The sequence below is a fragment of the Nesoenas mayeri genome, assembly GCF_963082525.1.
Source record: "Nesoenas mayeri genome assembly, chromosome: 8".
Lineage (NCBI taxonomy): Eukaryota > Metazoa > Chordata > Aves > Columbiformes > Columbidae > Nesoenas > Nesoenas mayeri.
In genome coordinates this window covers 20,388,805-20,407,134 of record NC_137554.1, presented here as the reverse complement: position 1 = coordinate 20,407,134, position 18,330 = coordinate 20,388,805, and the positions used below count along the sequence as shown (strand labels likewise).

At 37.7% G+C, this 18,330-nt stretch overlaps 1 protein-coding gene across 2 annotated transcripts in view; it reads left to right on the top strand.

The window, feature by feature from the left end:
* Nucleotides 1-18,330, top strand: part of PRRC2C (proline rich coiled-coil 2C) — a 70,400-nt gene that overhangs the window by 3,637 nt on the left and 48,433 nt on the right. For both annotated transcript variants that reach the window (XM_080348875.1, XM_080348873.1), the window contains exons 2-3: nt 15,049-15,216; nt 16,447-16,624. In XM_080348875.1, coding sequence (XP_080205001.1) covers nt 15,102-15,216; nt 16,447-16,624 — 293 coding nt within the window. In that variant the 5' untranslated portion in view covers nt 15,049-15,101. The remainder of the gene's footprint in view (nt 1-15,048; nt 15,217-16,446; nt 16,625-18,330) is intronic.

The following is an 18,330-nucleotide window of genomic DNA, read 5'->3' as shown; positions in this document are numbered from 1 at the left end:
GTGACCGTAATATTCCTAGATTTCAGTGTTTGTAAATTTTAACTTGTACATCGAAATTGTGATGGTAGACTTAAATTGTGTTTGCAGGAGTAATAGTTCATTACTCTTGTTAAAAGAAACGTTATTTAACTGATTTGAATCTTCAACTAAGGTGAAAGTGCAGGAATATCTTCATTTTCTTTGAGAAGCCAATGATTTTCTCCCAATTTAAGACTTGATATGCTTTAGGAATGAATTATTTCTTCTATTTCAAACTAACCATATATTCCACTGAAGGACCTCACTGTCTTTAGATCAATGCATTGATGATTTCATATTGAAAAAGAAAATTATTGTATTTACAGAGCTTGCTTTTATTATAGTGTTTAGGACAGTCTGTGCTTCCTGTATCTAGGTATACATAGGTGCACAGCAGAAGTGTTCTAGTGAGGAGAAACAATAACATTTTCTTTTGCCAATGTGTATAATTAGTCTGGAGTAAAGGTGCATTCTAGTAAGAAAAATTTGCCTTTGGTTTGTGATACAGCTATTTGGTTAATTTGCTGGAGTCACCATGGTTAGGAGATATTTTTCATGCTACAAACCAAGCTACCCACATGGACAGAGTTTTGTAGTATGCACTTAGATTTGGGCAAATAAAAGTTTCTTGATACTTATTTTGATAATATATTGAGCCTTAATTATTTACCTACTGCATCTTAAAAGCAGAGTATCAGGGGACACATGGCATTGTGTTTTTCCAAGCAGAAAAAACAGAGAACCAAGAGCAGCTGAGGATGTTAAGCTTCATCTGTAGCCATTTGGCAGATGCAAGTTAACTTCCATGGAAAATGGGTTCTGTAATGCTGAAAGGCAGATGCAGAAAGCTGAGTATGCTGATAAGGCTTTCCTAATTTAGCTCTTTTTTTTTTTTTTTTTTTTTCTAACAAAACATAAATGAATCCTGTCTAAAGCAGAAGGCTGAAGTTGACCTGTACTGTAATCAGCCACTGTTGTCCAGAACTGTTGTCAGTGTGGTTTTTGCAGCTGCATCTCTTACATGCTAAGCATTCTTTCAGTGAAGAAGATGATCTCTGTTCTAAGAAAATAGTGAGTCACAGGGAAAAATATATAACCAGAGATCCAGAGGATAACAGGTAGCAGATAGAAAAGACTGTGAGCAGCCATGAGCTCTTTTCAAGCTGGACCAGACCAAGGTGCAAATTCTACCATCTTTGTATGCACAGGATTGAAGTTTTTTATTGATGCTGTCAATGGTGTGTTACGAGCTGGTACATTTGGCAACCCTGGCTCTTGCTATCACAGTGGTAGTATCTTTGATAGCCTTAAGACCAAATATGCTGTAACATCTTTTAATACAGAGAAGAAATTATTCTTTTTGATATACATGAGTGAGAATGGGAGTATGGTTGGAGTTACAGGCAACACAGAATTTGAGTACTGAGCAAGGCTGGAAGTTTTGAAGGTGGTGACGAGTAGCTCGAGTCATTAGATAACTGATTAGAGTAACTGGTTTTGAACAGTTTTTTTCATTGTGCTAAGATTGTACAGAACTCTGTTTAGTGTTCTGTAGATTCCTACTGTTGATGACTATATTGAGAAGGTGAACAGAAAAAAGTTGGAAAAAATATCTAGAGAAGAGGGAATTCATTTTGTCATAGCTGTTCTGAAGAGGAATGAAAATCTTTGAGAATGTAGCCCTGTAGCCCTGGTTCTTGCGCACTTCCAAAATACACTGAAAGAGCTCATGAACATAAGAGCTTACCTTGAACATTATTTCAGAGCAACATCTAACTGATTTCTGAAGTCAGAACCCTTAGAAATAACTATTTATGTTACTTAAGGACTGATCTATGAATAGGAGCTTTGGAAAACCAAGTTTTGCATAAAAGCCTTTGCTTACTTGCAGCTGAGGTCAGGGATACTTGAAAGGTGCAGAAGGGCATGATGTGGAGAAAAATCAACTGCTCAGAGTGAGTTGTGGTTCAATGGGAAGAATGCTGCAAGTGTCAATTCCTCTGTCAAGAAATGTTAATTACTGCAGTTGGCTTGGAAATTGTGGTGAAGAAGCAGGAAATGGAAGTTTCTAAAAAGGTTCTTTGAGTTATTCACAGTAAGGAATAGCTTTGCATTTGTCTCTTAATCTGTCCTTTCCTCTTCCACTGTCCAGTTCAACATGGGGTGAGTTGGGGAAGGCTGGAAATATGCCACTGGTTTAAACGACTTTGTTTCAGACTTTGTACTAAAGTGCAAGGGCTTTTGGAGCAAGAGTATTAAAATGAAAGGGAATAATGAAACAGTGGAGAAATGGGTGTTTTTAAATGGCTGCAACTTCTGTTCATCTGTCAGTAGTCTAGTCTATATTCATGTACCTATTGATTATCTCTCCTCAGCTTCCTAAAAATATTCTTTAACTCTAAAAAGAAGTGTTTTGCAGCAAACACTGTGACTGACTTAAGGAGTCAGCTCTTGTTCAGCTCAGCTGTTGTTTCTGGTAGCTCATCCCAGACAGTCACCTGCAGAAGAACAGACTACTCAGTCTGCAGCTGAAGTCAGATCCACTCAAGTGCAGCTGAAACTGGCTATTGCTCTGGATGTTTAGAAATAAGAGAAAATCTGGTAATATGTGAAAACTTCTTGCTCATAACTATTTTGCTGTGGGGTGCGAGGAATTCTGCTTCTTTTCTATATTCTTGCAAATAGATCCTGAAACCCACCATCACCAGTTCTGATTATTCTTTCATGCAATTAATTCTATATGTAGCAAGTGCAGAGAAGTGCCAACTGTGAATATTTTCAGCACTCCCGTTTGAACAGACATGGGAACATCTGTATGTCATCAGTTGTGTAGCTGCTTTTGCAGCCCCGCTGTGGACTTCTCTTCTGCTCCCCTGTTCTCAGATGGACAGAGTGACAGCTGCTCAGGATGTCACTAAGGAAGCTCTCTGTGTCACTTTCTGTGTGCCTGGGGACAATGGCTATGCCAGTAATTTTGCCTTTCCAGGCTTCTGCTGAATGAGGTGATGCAGTGGAGCAAGAAACAGTGTGATACTTGTGACAGCATACTAAGTGTGTTTGTAATTTTTTTTTTTTAAGGGACTGTTTGTGATCTTAAACATTAACAGATGCCATTAGAGAGAGCAGCTGTGGTCAGGATAAACTGACCTAAATTAGCTTGTAAGAGACCTAGTGAATAGCTGTAACTTTTTCAGTTAAAAAATACTTCTGATAGGTAGACGGGTCACATTAGTTTTCTGTATTCAGAGAAAAGTGCTGCCTACCAGCCTACTGTTTAAATACTATATTTTGATAGCAGGTACATGGCTTATTTCTGTCTTAATTTATTCTGTTATCATCTTAAATAGACAGCAATTCAGTTTTGAAAGCTTTGAAGTTTTCTCATTCTTCTAAATAATGGAAATTTCTTTAATAAATGCTTTTGCAAATCTTGAAAATAAAAATCTCATTTGGCATCTGCAAGTTGAAAAGCTAATTGGGTGAAAGCACTTACATTGTTCTGTTCTCAGAAGTAACGAGAACGCATCTCATTATGATGCTTATTTAATTGTATAGAAATTGTTCTTATTTTTTTTTTCTAGTTCTGGATTCCTTCCAGCACTTCAAAACTCCTGCCACACTTAAAAATCTACAGTTTTAAAAAGTTTCTTAACCAACTGCATGAAGCTGGAAAATCAAAAATCTGTCTTGCAAAAAAATAAATGCTTAGTGACAAAGACTTGCAAAGAAATTGTCAGGCTAAGAAGGAATAAAATAGCCTGCCTTTTAAAAGTGAGCTGCAAAGAAGTTTTGGATCTTGCATTTTCAGAAAAAAAAATATATTTTTAATTGAAATGTATTTCATAATCTTGCAAAACATTTAAATTTTTGTAAGTGATGTTTCAGGATTTTCAGAACATGGCAAGATAGCTGTATTGTGTTAGCACATTAGCTTTATGGTGTGCTAGTTCTGACTTATGTGTGGCACGCACTGTCAGTTTTTACTGGAGTATCTTGAAAAATCCTTTCTGGCAAAGAAGCTGCTTAAATGTACTTCGATAACTTGAAAATGGACTCGTACTGAAAGAATTACTCTAATCCAGTACACTTATTAGTAGTTGTTAGTCTGTCATTTTTACTTTAGATGTGGTGGTAGTGTTAAGTTTCTTTGTACTAGTCTGGTTTGTGTAGAACAAGTGAGTGAAGCGCTAGATGCTTGTAGTACCAATGAAGGTCGTACTGGTTTATGTGGTTACTATACCCCACTGGTAAAATTCTAGTCTAATAAGTGTGTTCTTCTCATATAATATAGATTGTAGTCTTTTCAGTCTTGCGAAGGTTTTCATTCATGTATCAGTGAGATTAGTTTTGTATTAGTGCTTTGTTGTGACTCAACCCAAACTGGGAATTGCACTAAAAAGAATTGTAAGCTCATTCCACTGTCAGTCATTACTGATTGAGCTTGCTGGCAGATGTACAGGGAGCTATTTCTTTAAGCATGAGTCCACATTTACTTTGGTCATCAGTGGAAAGCTGTCTGGGACAAATGCAACCTTCCCAAACAATGACTGTAAGGACAGAAGCAAGGTAGCCTGGATCAGTGTTACTGTTGGTGTGCCTACACCCGGATCATTCTGGTCCGTTCCAGTAGGGGTGAATGCTGAACCCAACATGCCTTTGGTCTAGTGGCACATACAAGGTTTCTGATTCCCATAATATTATGGTGCCTGTGACATGTGCAACTGTGCTGTATGAATTCAGCCTTTAAGTCCAGTGTCTTTATTATTTGACTTTATGCAAATTCCATCAGTATGTTAATCTAAAGAAGTATCCCTCATGTTGCAAAGAAGTTTGAAATGACTCAAGTAAATTTTCTAAGCTCAGAAGCCAAATTGAAATTATTTCTATCTATTTTAAACCAGTCATCAATTCTTTTGACTCTGTAGAAGAGACTTAAAGCTGAGTCTAGACATTGCGTATTTCACTTCTTGAAGGTACTTGAATGCTAGAGTAAGTATGGGAGAGGATTTCTGTAGGAGCATTGTGTGCCTAAAGGTCCTGCTGTTTGACATAGCAAATGTTAGATTTTCTGTTCAGAATTGTGATATAAATATTCTAAGCAGGATGATTTTTAGAGAGCAGCTTGTCTATGTAATTTAGTATAAGCTGTATAGTTACTCCTGAATTTATTCAACTGTACTTTAGTTGTTCAGGGGAAGAGTATGTGTGGCTTTGTGTGAGTGGTGGAACAAAGAGTTACAGTGATGAGTAAATATGTTCAAGACTTGGAAGTTGTAGGCAACAGTAGAGGCTTTTTTTTGTTAAAACTGTCTGGTGATCCCTGTACCCTCTTTCATTATCTATCTTCTGATAATTCCAAGAATTACATTCAACTACTGCTTTCTTCTGTAAATCTGAAAATAGTGTTTAATGTGACAAGCAAGAAGGGAGAGCTTTGGAGTCTTTATCATCTGTAGGTTGAAGATACAAAACACATTGAAGAGAGTTTCTTAATTTGACCTTGCTTGACACTTGACTTTGATACTTAGAATTAAAATAGATTTATTTTTTTTTTAACTTATGTTTACAAAGTTATTGTCTTTCCTTTACAGAGGATGTAAATTTACTGGAAAGCTGACTAGAAAGAGCTAAAACCTTCATGTAAAGACATAAGAGCCAGTAGTCTGATGAAATGTTTCTCCCTGCTGGAAAGAAAAGCAGGGCTGGGTTGTTAGTTGGTCCTGAGCTTCCTTTGTTCATGTGCTGCTAGCTAGCAGGTGTCTGGACTCCAGAACCCATTCACTGCTGGTTACCTGGGAGTAGCTGTTCCTTTCTTGGGTCCTCTCTTCTGTGGTTATGTTGTGCCTCCTTACAAATTTTGTTTGTTTCAGTGGGAAACCCCAATGCTACTTCTTGAGCTTGTTTGTATTTTGGTAGCTACAAAGTGAAAGTTAAATATGTTGCTGGTTCCTGGTGAGTTTCTGAATGGTAACAGTGAAACTATCTGTAGAAAGTTACCAGCCACTCTGCTAGTTTGAGTTGCAGGGTGGGAGCTTTAGCTGGTATGGTTCTGTGAAGGAGCTTAATTCCCATTGACTTTAGCAGGAGATATATACCTAAATAGATTGAGGAGATATGGCTTTGGTCAGCCTTTTCCAGTGAGAGGGGTGGTGCCAGTGCATTGTCCTTCCAGCTTTTTTCCTTAGATTTTTTTTTTTTTTTTTTTTTTTTACTTAAAACCATTTCTTAACTATTTATTCTACCTGAAATGATAAGGATTTAAAGACCTGCATTGAGTGTTATCACAGCCAAAAGAAATCTGTACAGAGGTTGGAGAGAACCTTTTATTTTCAAGAGAACTTGCTTTGCATCTCTTTATGATGACAACAAAAAAGTGTTTTAAAAAAAGGTAGTCAATTGTTTTGTCATCTTTAGGTGCCTTAACTTTTAAAACCTGCTACCTTCATTCATCGCAAAAACATGGATTTTTGTTCTTTGTTGATTTATCACATGCCTTCTGTAGACAGTCTTATACTATTTAAATGTTTCATTGATAGCACTTCGTACATTTTAGATTTGAATCACTTCTTGTGATAGAACTCAGTTTATATATCAAATTGGAAAGAATCTTCAGCTGGGAGAGTACTTTAAAAGCGTAATTATAGAGCTAAAATAGACAGAGGTATTATGTCTTCTGCATATACAATAGTTGAGAACTGAATAAAATTTTTAGGGAGGTGCATGCTAATTCCAGGATATTGTTCATAAGAATACTTGCATTTATGTTTGAGTGTCTCTTTACATTATCTCCTTCTGTCCTTCTAAAAAGCAAAAGGAAGTATAAAAAGCTGTGTTCATGAACAGCTGCTCTTCTGCACTAGAAAGTGGGACACCGATGGGGCTGCTGGTGTAAAATGTGGAAGAAAGAGACATATATAAACATTGAAAGCATTGAATCTCTGGGTAACAGTATTGCCTTAGGTAATGTTTAGATAGTATTTGTCAAAATACTAAACAGCTTCATATATTTCTCTGAATATAAACATGCAGTAAAAATAATCCTCAAACTAAGTAAGATAAACACTGTCCTTTCTTTTCCAAGAGTTCTTAACTAGCTGTACTGGCATCATTCTGTCTGTGAGGGGAGGGGACCGTAACTTCTCTGTTACCTGAGGTTACTTCAGAAGATTTCAGAAACAGTACAAGTATCAGAAATTATCTTAGCTAAAGAAAGAAGCTGTGTGATGCATGAAAATACTTAGTGCATTTTTGACAGTTTTATTGCCAGTATAAGTTTCTCCTGTCTATGGCTTTTGATTCCTTGTTATATGGGCACATTTAAAAAGACATGTCGATCATGATTGATCCTATGGATCAGGCTTCCTTTGTCAGGGCTGTTCCACAGGAATATGATTTCTGCGCACGTTAAGTGAAATATTCTTGCACATATAGTTAAATATATATTCAAACTGGTGGATAGAGACAAATTTGAGGTTTGCATGGTTGCTCTCCTTTTACCTGTGAGGTTTTTTCTTTACTCCAGCCAGCTGCTCTTAACTCGTTTTTCCTTTTGTTCTCGAGAATGCGCTGGGGAAAAAATGAATAGAACTGACAGATTACTTTAGTCTCTGCTAATATTTTTCTGCTGCAGGTTGTGTCCTAAAAGTTTGTTTTTAAAGTGTTAGTCAGTGCTATTAGTACCATGTTGGGCTTGAGGCCATATGCTTGGTGACTATTATTTCTCACAGAAAACTATTCAACAAGATGCCTTCTAGTCTTTTGAAGGCAGCAAAAGATTTGCTTGCCCTGTAGATAACATATGCTTTGTGGTAAAGTTGGTTTCTTTGTAGACTTTTTTTGTGGGTGGCTGATTTTGGTTGTTTTTCATTGCTTAGATTAGTAGCTATATTTAGGCTGTTGTGAGGTGTCTCTTAAAACTGATACAGACATGTTTGTGGATGCTCATTTCTGGCATCCGCAGACTGCATTTTTATAAGATGTGTTTGTGGGACAATGTCCTAAATTGCCTTTCTTCTGTCATGATCTGTTTTCCACCTGACATGTCTAGTTTTGGTAATGTTTTGGAAAGACTTGCTTAGGCATTAAAGGGGAGTAATTTGAAGAATAATAGAACTAGCAAAGCCTGCTTTGCTACAGCCTTTTCTCATGACAGTGTTTGGGTTGTAAGGAGCAAAGCTCATTTTGATTTTTTTTTTTTTTTTTTCTTTCCCCTTCTCCTGTTTGGTGGCCATTAATAATACTCCTCTATAGGTTGTTTAGTGCCTTGGGGATTATACTGTGCTACAGTTTTTCCTCTGAGGTGATGGGTATGAAAGAGAAGGTGATTAAAAGGGTTTTCTTTTTCTGTTCAACCACCTGCCTCCACAGAATTTATAGAAACAATGTGATCTTTGCATTGTGTACATTCTTTCAGGCTTTGCTAAAAACTGGTGAGCCCAAAATCTAGAGACAGTGAAGAAAAACAGGGAGGGAAATGCATACTAGCTTGGCTTTATAAGAAAATAAAACTTAGAAAAGATCTTGTTCAAGAATGAGTTGTAGTGGGATCTACCCAGAACTCTTTGAAGATCTGGAGAGCTTCTATTCTTGTAGGTCATAGAACCATGTCTGAGCTACATGAAATAGAAGCTCAAATGTCCCTGAAGTCTTTACTGCCATTTTCAGCCTGCTTAGCAACAACCTACTTGACAACGAACACTGCTGCAAATTGCTCTTGAGGGGAGAGGAAAATCCTGACCTTAGAAGCTTTTCTTAGGAGATACTTTGATTTGACAGAGCCTTTTTCTACTTAAGTATTAGTGGAGGTCTTTGAGGCTTGTTTTCACGTCGTATTAAGCTGACTAATGCTGAAGCTATTAAGAATTCTTAATAGTGGGACAAATACCCAAAATGGTGCTTTGTTTTGTTTGGTTTTATAAAAATTGAACCCGAAAACCTCAGTCCCAGAATGATGCTTTGGGCACTAGAAAGGTGTAAGTGTAAGATCATCATGGCAGACTTACAGTTGAAATGAAGCCTTTCCTTTTAATGCCATGTCATTTATATGGGGTTTTGCACACAAGGCTTGCTTGAGAGATCAAGAGTGCTCTTTTGAAATTAATAACACTAAACTTGGGAACATCTGCCTCTAACATGGATTTTGAGCATGAGGCAAAAAAACTTCATTTTTTTTGGTTGTATTGTTTAGTTCCAAAACTTAACAGAACCACATTATTCAGTGTGCCAGAAACAAAGCTATTCCAAGAAAAGCAGAGTTATGGCTGGATACAAATGACATTCATATATGATGTTTTTTGCGCCTTAACCACTTTCTTTACTGTGCTCAAAATAGGGTATGAAAAGTCTCTCTAGTTTTGTTTCTTGTTTTCTGTTTTGAGAGAGGTGCTAATGTGTCTCATTATGAATAAACTTTTATGTAGTGTTTTTTATGATGTTTCCCACTTCACAGATGAGCATTTGAGGTACCAAAAGCTGAAGGCCCTAGGAAATCCTCAGCAGGTTTGAGTCTGGAATGATATGCGTTGCCTTAAATAATTCCAGCTCATCCTGCAAATTTAGCCAAAATATAGCCCTTGGAGTGAAGGTGGCGGGGACTAGATATCCCAGCTGTATTGAATAGAGAATGTGAGAATTATTATAATATTTACTTAATGTTTTTAAGAGTTCAGAATCCTGTGAAGCTAATGTACAGTTTACCGGTCTTGACTTTGTGCTTTTAGGCTAAATAGGCATGGGATATGGGATTTATTGAGATGGGACTGCATAAAAGATAACTGTAATATTGCTGAAGTCTCTTGACACTTGTGCAAAAATATGGACTTCTTATGCTTAGAGGTTTAATAATACAACATATAAAATATGGATCTAGAGAGTTTGTCATGTGGTCATCTGTGCTTACATCAGCTAGGATGGTATGTCTGAAAAATACAAGGAATAGTAATATTTCTCCCAAAGGTGAGGAATGGTGTATGCTGTGCCTCAAACACGTACGCAAACATATTAATTGGAAGACAGTAACACAGAGAATACAGTTATTTCCCATTGTAATAAGAAGAGTTGATCTTTCCCTATCAAAAACTGGATAAAGAAGCTAGCTTTCTACCTAAACTTCACACAGCTCTCTTCCACTTTCTGTGTCTGTCTGTGCTTCTTCACCAAGACAACAAAATACTGTAGCTTACAGAGAATGCTGTTCTGTTTTCACATGTGTGTAAAACTGTTTTTTTTCATATGTAAAATAAAACTACAAAATACTGAAATGGACATGGTGGGAGAGAAGGAAGGAAACCAGACAAGAGTTGCTGAGTTGTTAGATGTTTTAAACTTCTCTACCACTCCAGTCCTCAAAAGCAACCTCAAAGTATGTAATACTTTCTTCCTTATTGAATCACATAAGAACTTTTTTCCAAAGTGGAGGCAAGATCTCTTCTAGTATGCAGCTGGTCCTAATGGAACACTATGCAAAGTTTACAGACATATGAACTAGTGTCATTAAATGCTAAACAAGTCTTTTTGGGAAATTCTGAAATGATCAGGAGAGCTAGGAATTTAGTGGAAAAGTTCTATGTGGTATGTATGGGGTTTTTGTTTGCTGCGTTTTTATTATTAAAATATGGTTCTGCAGTCTGGAATATACTGTGTTCTGTTTGTTTTTCTACCAACTGTAAGTATCTAAGAGGGTACAAGTAAATATTCCTTAAGAGAGACCAGGATATCTAGAATTTATGGCAGCTACTTACTGTACTAATTTCTATACACTTGCTTCTGTGTTCATTGCAGGATCTAAATAGGCCAACCATTTGCAGTCTGAAAAAAGTCTGGTTCAGAAATTACAGTAATAATTTTAACCTTAAAACATTAAGGCCACAGTGAAGGTCAGTGAATTTATGGTCATTCAAAATGAAATACTGACTTCCTTAAACTTAATAGTGCAGTGAACCCAGCCAGCTGCTGTTATTGCTTGTGCTGCTGCCTGTCCTTCTGTTCGCTATCGTGGTAGTTACTGAATTCTGGTAAGCAGTTCTCACATCTTTTACAGGTTGCTACTGTTCAGGGATGTGCAGCTGTCTCATGTTCTTACTCACGTGACAGTGAGTCTAAACCTAGTGCACAGCAGCACTTCGCATTTAGGGATTTGACTAATAGCATACAGACTAACAGCTACCTTACTGATAATAACAGAAAATATAAACAGCAGAGCAAATTGGGAATTGCTTGTGAGTCTAGTACTTGCCAACCTATTGTATGCACAAATTAAACATGTCCTAGGTTAAAATACCTTGTAGGTGGTTCTACAGAGGGAATGATTCCAATGTTTATGTGTGGGAATGTAGCATATACCACTGAAGTTTGAATGAAAAAGAAGAGGTCTTGGAGCTGGATACATTTCATGTGGCTTGAAAACATACAGTTATCTCTGTATAACTGTTGTTAGATGGCACTGGGTGCTCATTTAATGTGTGACCTGGCAGGTATGTTTACAAGGGCCAGATGGGCTCTTCAGAGGGAGGATTTGTCATCCCTGGCTTGAGTACCTGGTTTAAAAGCTAATTTTGCAAGTGTATCTTCCTTGGCAAGCAGTATCAGTTCTAAAAGAAGCTCAACATGAGCCAGCAATGTTCAGTTGCAGCCCAGAAAGCCAACTGTATCCTGAGCTGTGTCAAAAGAAGTTTGACTAGTAGGTCGAGGGCAGTGATTCTCTCCCTCTACTCCACTCCTGTGAGTTGGAACACTGTGTTCACCTCTGGGACCCATAACATAACAGGAACATGGACCTCTTGGAGCAAGTCCAGAAAAGGACCACAAAGATCATCAGAAGGCTGGAGCACCTCTCCTGTGAAGACAGCTTGAGAGAGTTGGGCTTGTTCAGCCTGGAAAAGAGAAGGCTTTGGGGAGACCTTCTAGCAGCCTTTCTGTACCTAAGGTGTACCTACAAGAAAGCTGGAGAGAGACTTTTACCAGGGGCATGTAGTGGTAGGAAAACGGGTAATGGCTTTAAATTGAAAGAAGATAGATGAGATAAAAGGAAGAAATTCTTCACAATGAGGGTTGTGAGGCACTGAGACAGGCTGCCCAGAGAAGCTGTGGGTGCTCCATCCCTGGAAGCATTCAAGGGCAGGTTGGACAGGGCTTTAAGCAACCTGGTCTGGTGAAAGGTGTCCCTGCCATTGCAGGGGAGTTGGAACAAGGTGATATTTAAGGTGCATTCCAACCCAAACTGTTCTGTGATTCTGAACTTAGTTAAATATGAATGTAATGACTGGCTTGTTTGCAGTGCTTGATTTATTTTCTGCAGGTCAGATTACTGAGAATTGTGCATTTCTAATTAATTTAAAATATTCTGTTTCTTTTCATTTGTAGAGTAACTTTGGAACAACTTGTTAAACAGTATGAATTTTAGTACTGTAAAAGGCATAGAGCTCAGCTGTAACAAACAGACCATCTTTGTAAATTTGATGTAAAAAGTCATTATTGGGGAACATAATCGCTACCTCCTATTTTTAAGCTATCAAATGTTCTAGAGAGAATAATTGTTACAATTACGATTTGTCCAAGTATTAATTATGCCTTACTCTGTAAAGAAGAGTGTTATGATTAAGTTTTTCCATGTTTGATCTCTACCAGAGGTATAGGCTTTGGAAAGTATGACTAAAACTCAACATTGTCTTAAGCCATCCTCAAACTACATTCTTTGCCTGTATCCGTTAGGGCTTCACTGCTTTGGTGAACTGGGGTACAAGAAATGACCTGAGTCATCCTTTTATTTTGTTGGGTTTTTTACCAACTAGATTACTCACCATTGCAAAGCTACTTCTTGTTTACAAAATCTGGGCCTGGGATGAGGCTTGGGCTGAAAATTAAAACTGTATGTGAGTTCTCACTTGAAAGAGCGTGTGAGCATACCCAAGCATTGTCATTATAGAGTATTACTAGATACAGCTATATGCACACCTGACACCTTGTTTGCCACCCATGCGTTCCTGGTGATCATCTGCCCAGTACCTTCTCCTCTGTTTGATGCTCCAGGATGATTGTGGTAGACTCTCTTACTATAAGTAGAAGTCTGGGACCAGCAAGTAACAGGAGAATTGAAGGAAAGGAATCTGCCAGGTTCTGTCATGGACATTTTACAGAAGAACTCATGATAAACTGCCTTTTCTCACAGAAGAAGAGGCCTAATGTCTGATTTAGACTCCAGCTTGATAAACTAGTCTGCCTGGATTCAGGTCTCCAGACAAGCTGAAAGCAGCTGTGTGGCCATGAATAATAATAATGGACAAAGCTTGACATGTTGTTGAATTGCAAATAAGTACTGGAGCAGCCTGAAGAGTGAATGGTTGCTTGAAATCTGCTTGATTGATAGCTCCATAGATAAGCTGATCTAAATTCCCATATCAGGCTATCTTTTTCTCCCTTCCTTCCCTGTGCCTATAGGGTGTTTGAGTAGTCAGCTGTGGCTTCCAGTGAAAGCTTGCAACCTCAATATGTAGTATTTTTGATAGATAAGGGATGGCCTAACAGCTTTATCTGAGGTCTGTGTTCTGGTTACATGTTCTGCTTGGTGGGCTGGGTTCACCCTGCTTCTTTCCTGTATTTCATTTTTTTGGATAGCATGAGGAATGGCTGTTGGCATAACACATACTGTTGAAATAGCCAAATGCTGACCAATCTGGCAAAAAAACCCAAAAAATCTCGGAGTTGCTTTCTCCTTGTGAGAGGGAGGATGTATTTCTTAGCCATGTGTGTGGCCCAGTATGAAGTTGAAGACTGTCTGTGTGAATTGTAATAGAATAGCGTCTGACCCAACTCTTGCTGAAGCTAGACCATCCCAAGGTTGTTTGCCACCTTCATTTATTAATCTTTTCAAGCACAGCTTGTAAATTGAGGTAGTAAACAGAGGAGGGAATGTTATCGTCCTCTATAAATGAAACTTCCCTGATCCTTTGACATTGGTTAATGTCTGCAATGACCAAATAAGTGTTTTATTCTTTGGACTGCTTGTCTGTGCAGACTCGTCTTAATACATTAGTGCCTTGCATGTGAATCAAGTTCCCTTTGAAGATCTTCTGAGGCTCTGAGTTTGACCAGGGAGTTTGTCGATCATCAAAGGGTTTGAGTAGGGTGAATTGCTTCTTGCGATTTACTTTTAGAATGAAACACAAGAGGATTTGAGCATACATAACTATTTTGGAATTCATATGGAAATGTATTTTTAAAATGTTATTGTAAAGAGGGTAGCAGGGCTTTTGAATGTTGTTAAGATAAATCAACTTTGTATTAATATTTTGTTCAAGTGGATGTTCATTTGTATTCCTGTCTGATGAGCAGCAACTCTAGCAAGTTCCTTCTAAGAAGTTCTAGTGAGGTATCACTGATAATTACTGAGTTCTTTTTCTGAAGGCCTGCTATTCTGGGGGTAGGAGGAAGGAGAGAGATGACCTGCCATTACAGCCCTGTCATTTACTGCTGCAAGAAGAATAGTCAAACGCTCAGTTTAAGAATTCTCACTCTCCCTGTCTAAGCATACTGTGTTGCCAGTTTTGATAAAGAAAACTTGGTGTATCTAATTTCTATAGTTGCTGAGTTCATGATGATTTTAATAGAAAAAAAAAAAAAATCCAGAAATATTGTACCACAGTTAATAGTATCTCAGCACTTTGCTTTGGGAGCAGGTGAAGTCATTGTTCTCCCCCAGTGGGGTGCGAGCTGCTAATGTAAACTTTGCTTGTGGGGTTCTTCTGTGAAATTGTGGACAATATTTACCACTTTTATAGGGTTTGATATTAATTAAATGCTGACCTTACTGATTTAGTGACATTCAAATTGTGGAGGTGGAAATACTTGAAAGTTACGTAGTGTTAGATAAGGCTAGGTATTTGTGGGGCTAAAGTACTCTATGGCGTCTCTAGTATGCTTAAATGAAACACTGCTAATGGTGTTAAATATGCTGTCCACATTTGTCCTGTGAACTCTGTGTTAGTATCGACTTATAGTCAAATTGGTTTACTTTTCTGTTGTTTTTCTTTTCAGGCAAATTTTGAAGGGTGAGCAGGAGGTACCAGACTCGATGATTTTCCATCGAAATGTCGGAAAAGTCAGGCCAGAGTACAAAAGCAAAGGATGGAAAAACGAAGTATGCAACACTCAGTCTGTTTAATACTTACAAGGGAAAGTCACTGGAAACTCAGAAAACCACAGGTGAGTAAGCCCAATTTAATTTTGCATTCTGTTTCATCATTACTGTAGTACTAATTAAGAGTGCAAAGTATATGAGCACTTAACCACAGCAAGTTTTTTTTTAATTCTGGAAAGCGATGTTGATTACTGTTTCTGGTTAGCTGTAAACAAGAGTATCAGTTCAGGGAGGCAGCATTTGCAGTCTTGTAGGGAGTACAGGTAAATAAAAACTGGTTTATAGCTGCAGACTCCATTTGTTATCAGTGTATGACATGCCATTCCCCAGCTGTGCCCTTTATTTCAGAAAATGTTTGCAGCACTGGAGGTGTTGGATTAACAAGAACAAAATGCTCAATTTCAGATCAGGTGCTGTGTCTGTTTTGCAGTCAAAGACTGCGTGAAACTTATACTGATGTTTCACGTAAAGCCGCTGTGGGCCTGCTTTTCCATGACTGATTGATATGAAAACTAAGGGGGGATGACACTCTGGAGGCTTTGAATTTGATCTGACATACCTGCATAAATTGAGGGGCTGAAAGAGTGCAAGTCTGTTCAAACTGTGTTAAAGTTTGCCACAATATTATTTCTAAAGGTTGAGACAGATGTTTGTAATGATAGGACATGCCTACAGTAGTGTTTTGTATTTGTTCACCTGAATTGATCAGTTGGTAGGTTGAATGTTTCCTGTAGTGTGTTAGCTTCATATTGCTTTTCCTACTTGTGATCTGGAGTAAATGCAATTTGTAGCAATGTTTTTGCAAAAGCAGCATCTGCCAGCTGAAACTGGCAGAAGAAAAAAAATGGGCTGGACCCATGTGGGTATTCTTGGACTCATTAAGGTACATTAAACTCCACAAGGAGCAAGATAATGATGCTTGAAAATGTATAAAAGAATATTAAGACATCTGCATCGTATTTTTAAATGGTTCCTCTAGCTTTCTGTTACTGATCATTGTGTATAAAGGTGGGGCTGTACATTCTTTTTAATCTCTGGAATAGGCTAACCATAGTGACTCACTGTTCAAAAAGTACTCAAGTTCTCCCAGAGCAAGTATTTCTAATTCTGTTGGGGTTTTTTTTGTTTTGATTTGGTTTTTTGATTAAACTATGAAGAATTTTGAATTTCTAATTCTTATACTTTTATTTTTTTTCTGAGTTTCTTGCAAACCATTTTATTGATTTTTGTAGCTTTGCATGAACACTACCTGCTAAACAGCATTGTTACCTTACACTTTCTATTTTGGCATGCAGTTGCCGCACGCCATGGATTACAGAGTCTTGGAAAAGTTGCTATTTCAAGGAGGATGCCTCCCCCAGCCAACCTCCCCAGTCTCAAAGCAGAGAACAAAGGCAATGACCCTAATGTGAACATTGTGCCTAAAGATGGCACAGGATGGGCTTCAAAACAGGAACAGCACGAAGAAGAAAAGTAAGTGGCTGATGAGATCTGGGTCGTTTTGCTGTGCCATTGCTCTCAAGTTTCCCCAAAAGTAGAGAGAAAAAACACCCCCCAAAAAACACCCCACCCCTAGAACTTCACACTTAAGTTGGAAGCAATATTATGAATTCCATCTGAGGTTCGCCACCTGAGGTGGCTGCCTTTGTGTAAGTTTTGAAGGCTACTTACAGGAAATGCTATAGCATGTATTTGTAAAATCAGTGTAATCACCTTAAAATGCTCTTGAAACTCTAGGTACACTTAGGTACATAGCAGATAAATTAAATCATAACTTGAAAGTTTGTGAGAGTGTGAGTTTGAGAGTTTGTGAGAGTGTGCATAAATCTGTTTAATTTAGTGTGGTTGTGCTGATGCATGGCAGAGAAAGGTAAAAAATTCTTGGTTTGTATACATTTGTTTGAATCTCTGTTTTATTTTTCCTAATGATACTTAATATTTGCACTTTGGTTAGTATGCTGTATATGCCATAAATCCTACAGACTTATAAAAAATTTGTATCTTAAACTTTACACAATTGTTTCACACTCCCTCAATATGTAATATAAACAAACTAGAAGTGATGGTGGTATTGATGCACTGCTGTATACTGTGTATAATTTTCCACGCTTAGTACAGTTTCATCTGATAAGTTTGTTTCATGCTTGTACAGAAGGTCAGCTAAATAAAATAGAAAAACTTTTCAATAAGCTAATTGGGAAGTATTTTAAAGGAAATTTTTGCCATGTAAGCTGAAAATAGAATATGATTCTCACTGCAAAAGTAGAAGTGGGCTTTAAGTGTTTGTTCTTTGACATAAATTGTTCTGAAAAACACTTGAAGATAGAGGCACTGATTGTATGTCTCTAGCACTTGTGGAAACAAAAGGTTATTAAAGATTTTCTTCCCTTCTTGCTGTCCCCTTATTTCTCCCCGTATACTTTCCTATATTTAAATGTCAATTTTTGACATCTCTCTGAAAAGCTGTTAGACTTAAGGAGTATACTGTTGTGTTTAACTTTTTATTTTAAGCTTATGAAACTACAAGTTTACAATTTTAATTCTTTTTCTCTTGTATCCCTGCGTTGGAGTTCACATGACTGAGTTACTGCTGTGGTTATGGACATTTTTTCTGCTCCTTTCCCAACGTGCCACACTTTCTGTGGGTATTGCCTTCAGTCTGTTTTTCCTGGATGGTGCAGCTTGTTGTGTATTGATTTGATGAATTCAGCTAGCACCAAGCTGAGTTATTTCCCTTATCAAATGGCACACCTATAGGATAGTGTTTGCATAACTCAAATTCTGAATGGATTTGGCTTTGAAACAGTAGAAGTGAACGTAGTAAACTTTTAACAGTCTTGTTCCTTGTTTCACTTCTGTGTGATGGAGTACAGCCATGTAAGTTCCGGCTTCCCAAGTCTGTTCAGAAAATGTGTAGCTGTAAGAAAATACAACTAAGTGGAAGCAGAAAAGATGAGGATTATTTTTCTGGTAATGTATGGAAGCAAAGTTGCATTCAGTTATCCGTATGAGAAGCCACTGTGTTTCTCTGCGGCAGTGATTCTTTTGTTGTTGTTTTTTTTGTGTGTGTGGTTTGGTTTTTGTTTGTTTGGTCTTTTTTTTTTTTTTTTTTTTTTGGTTGTGTTTCCTTCTATGTCCCTTCTGAGGCTACCAGATAGTGCTTTGGACTGATTGCTACA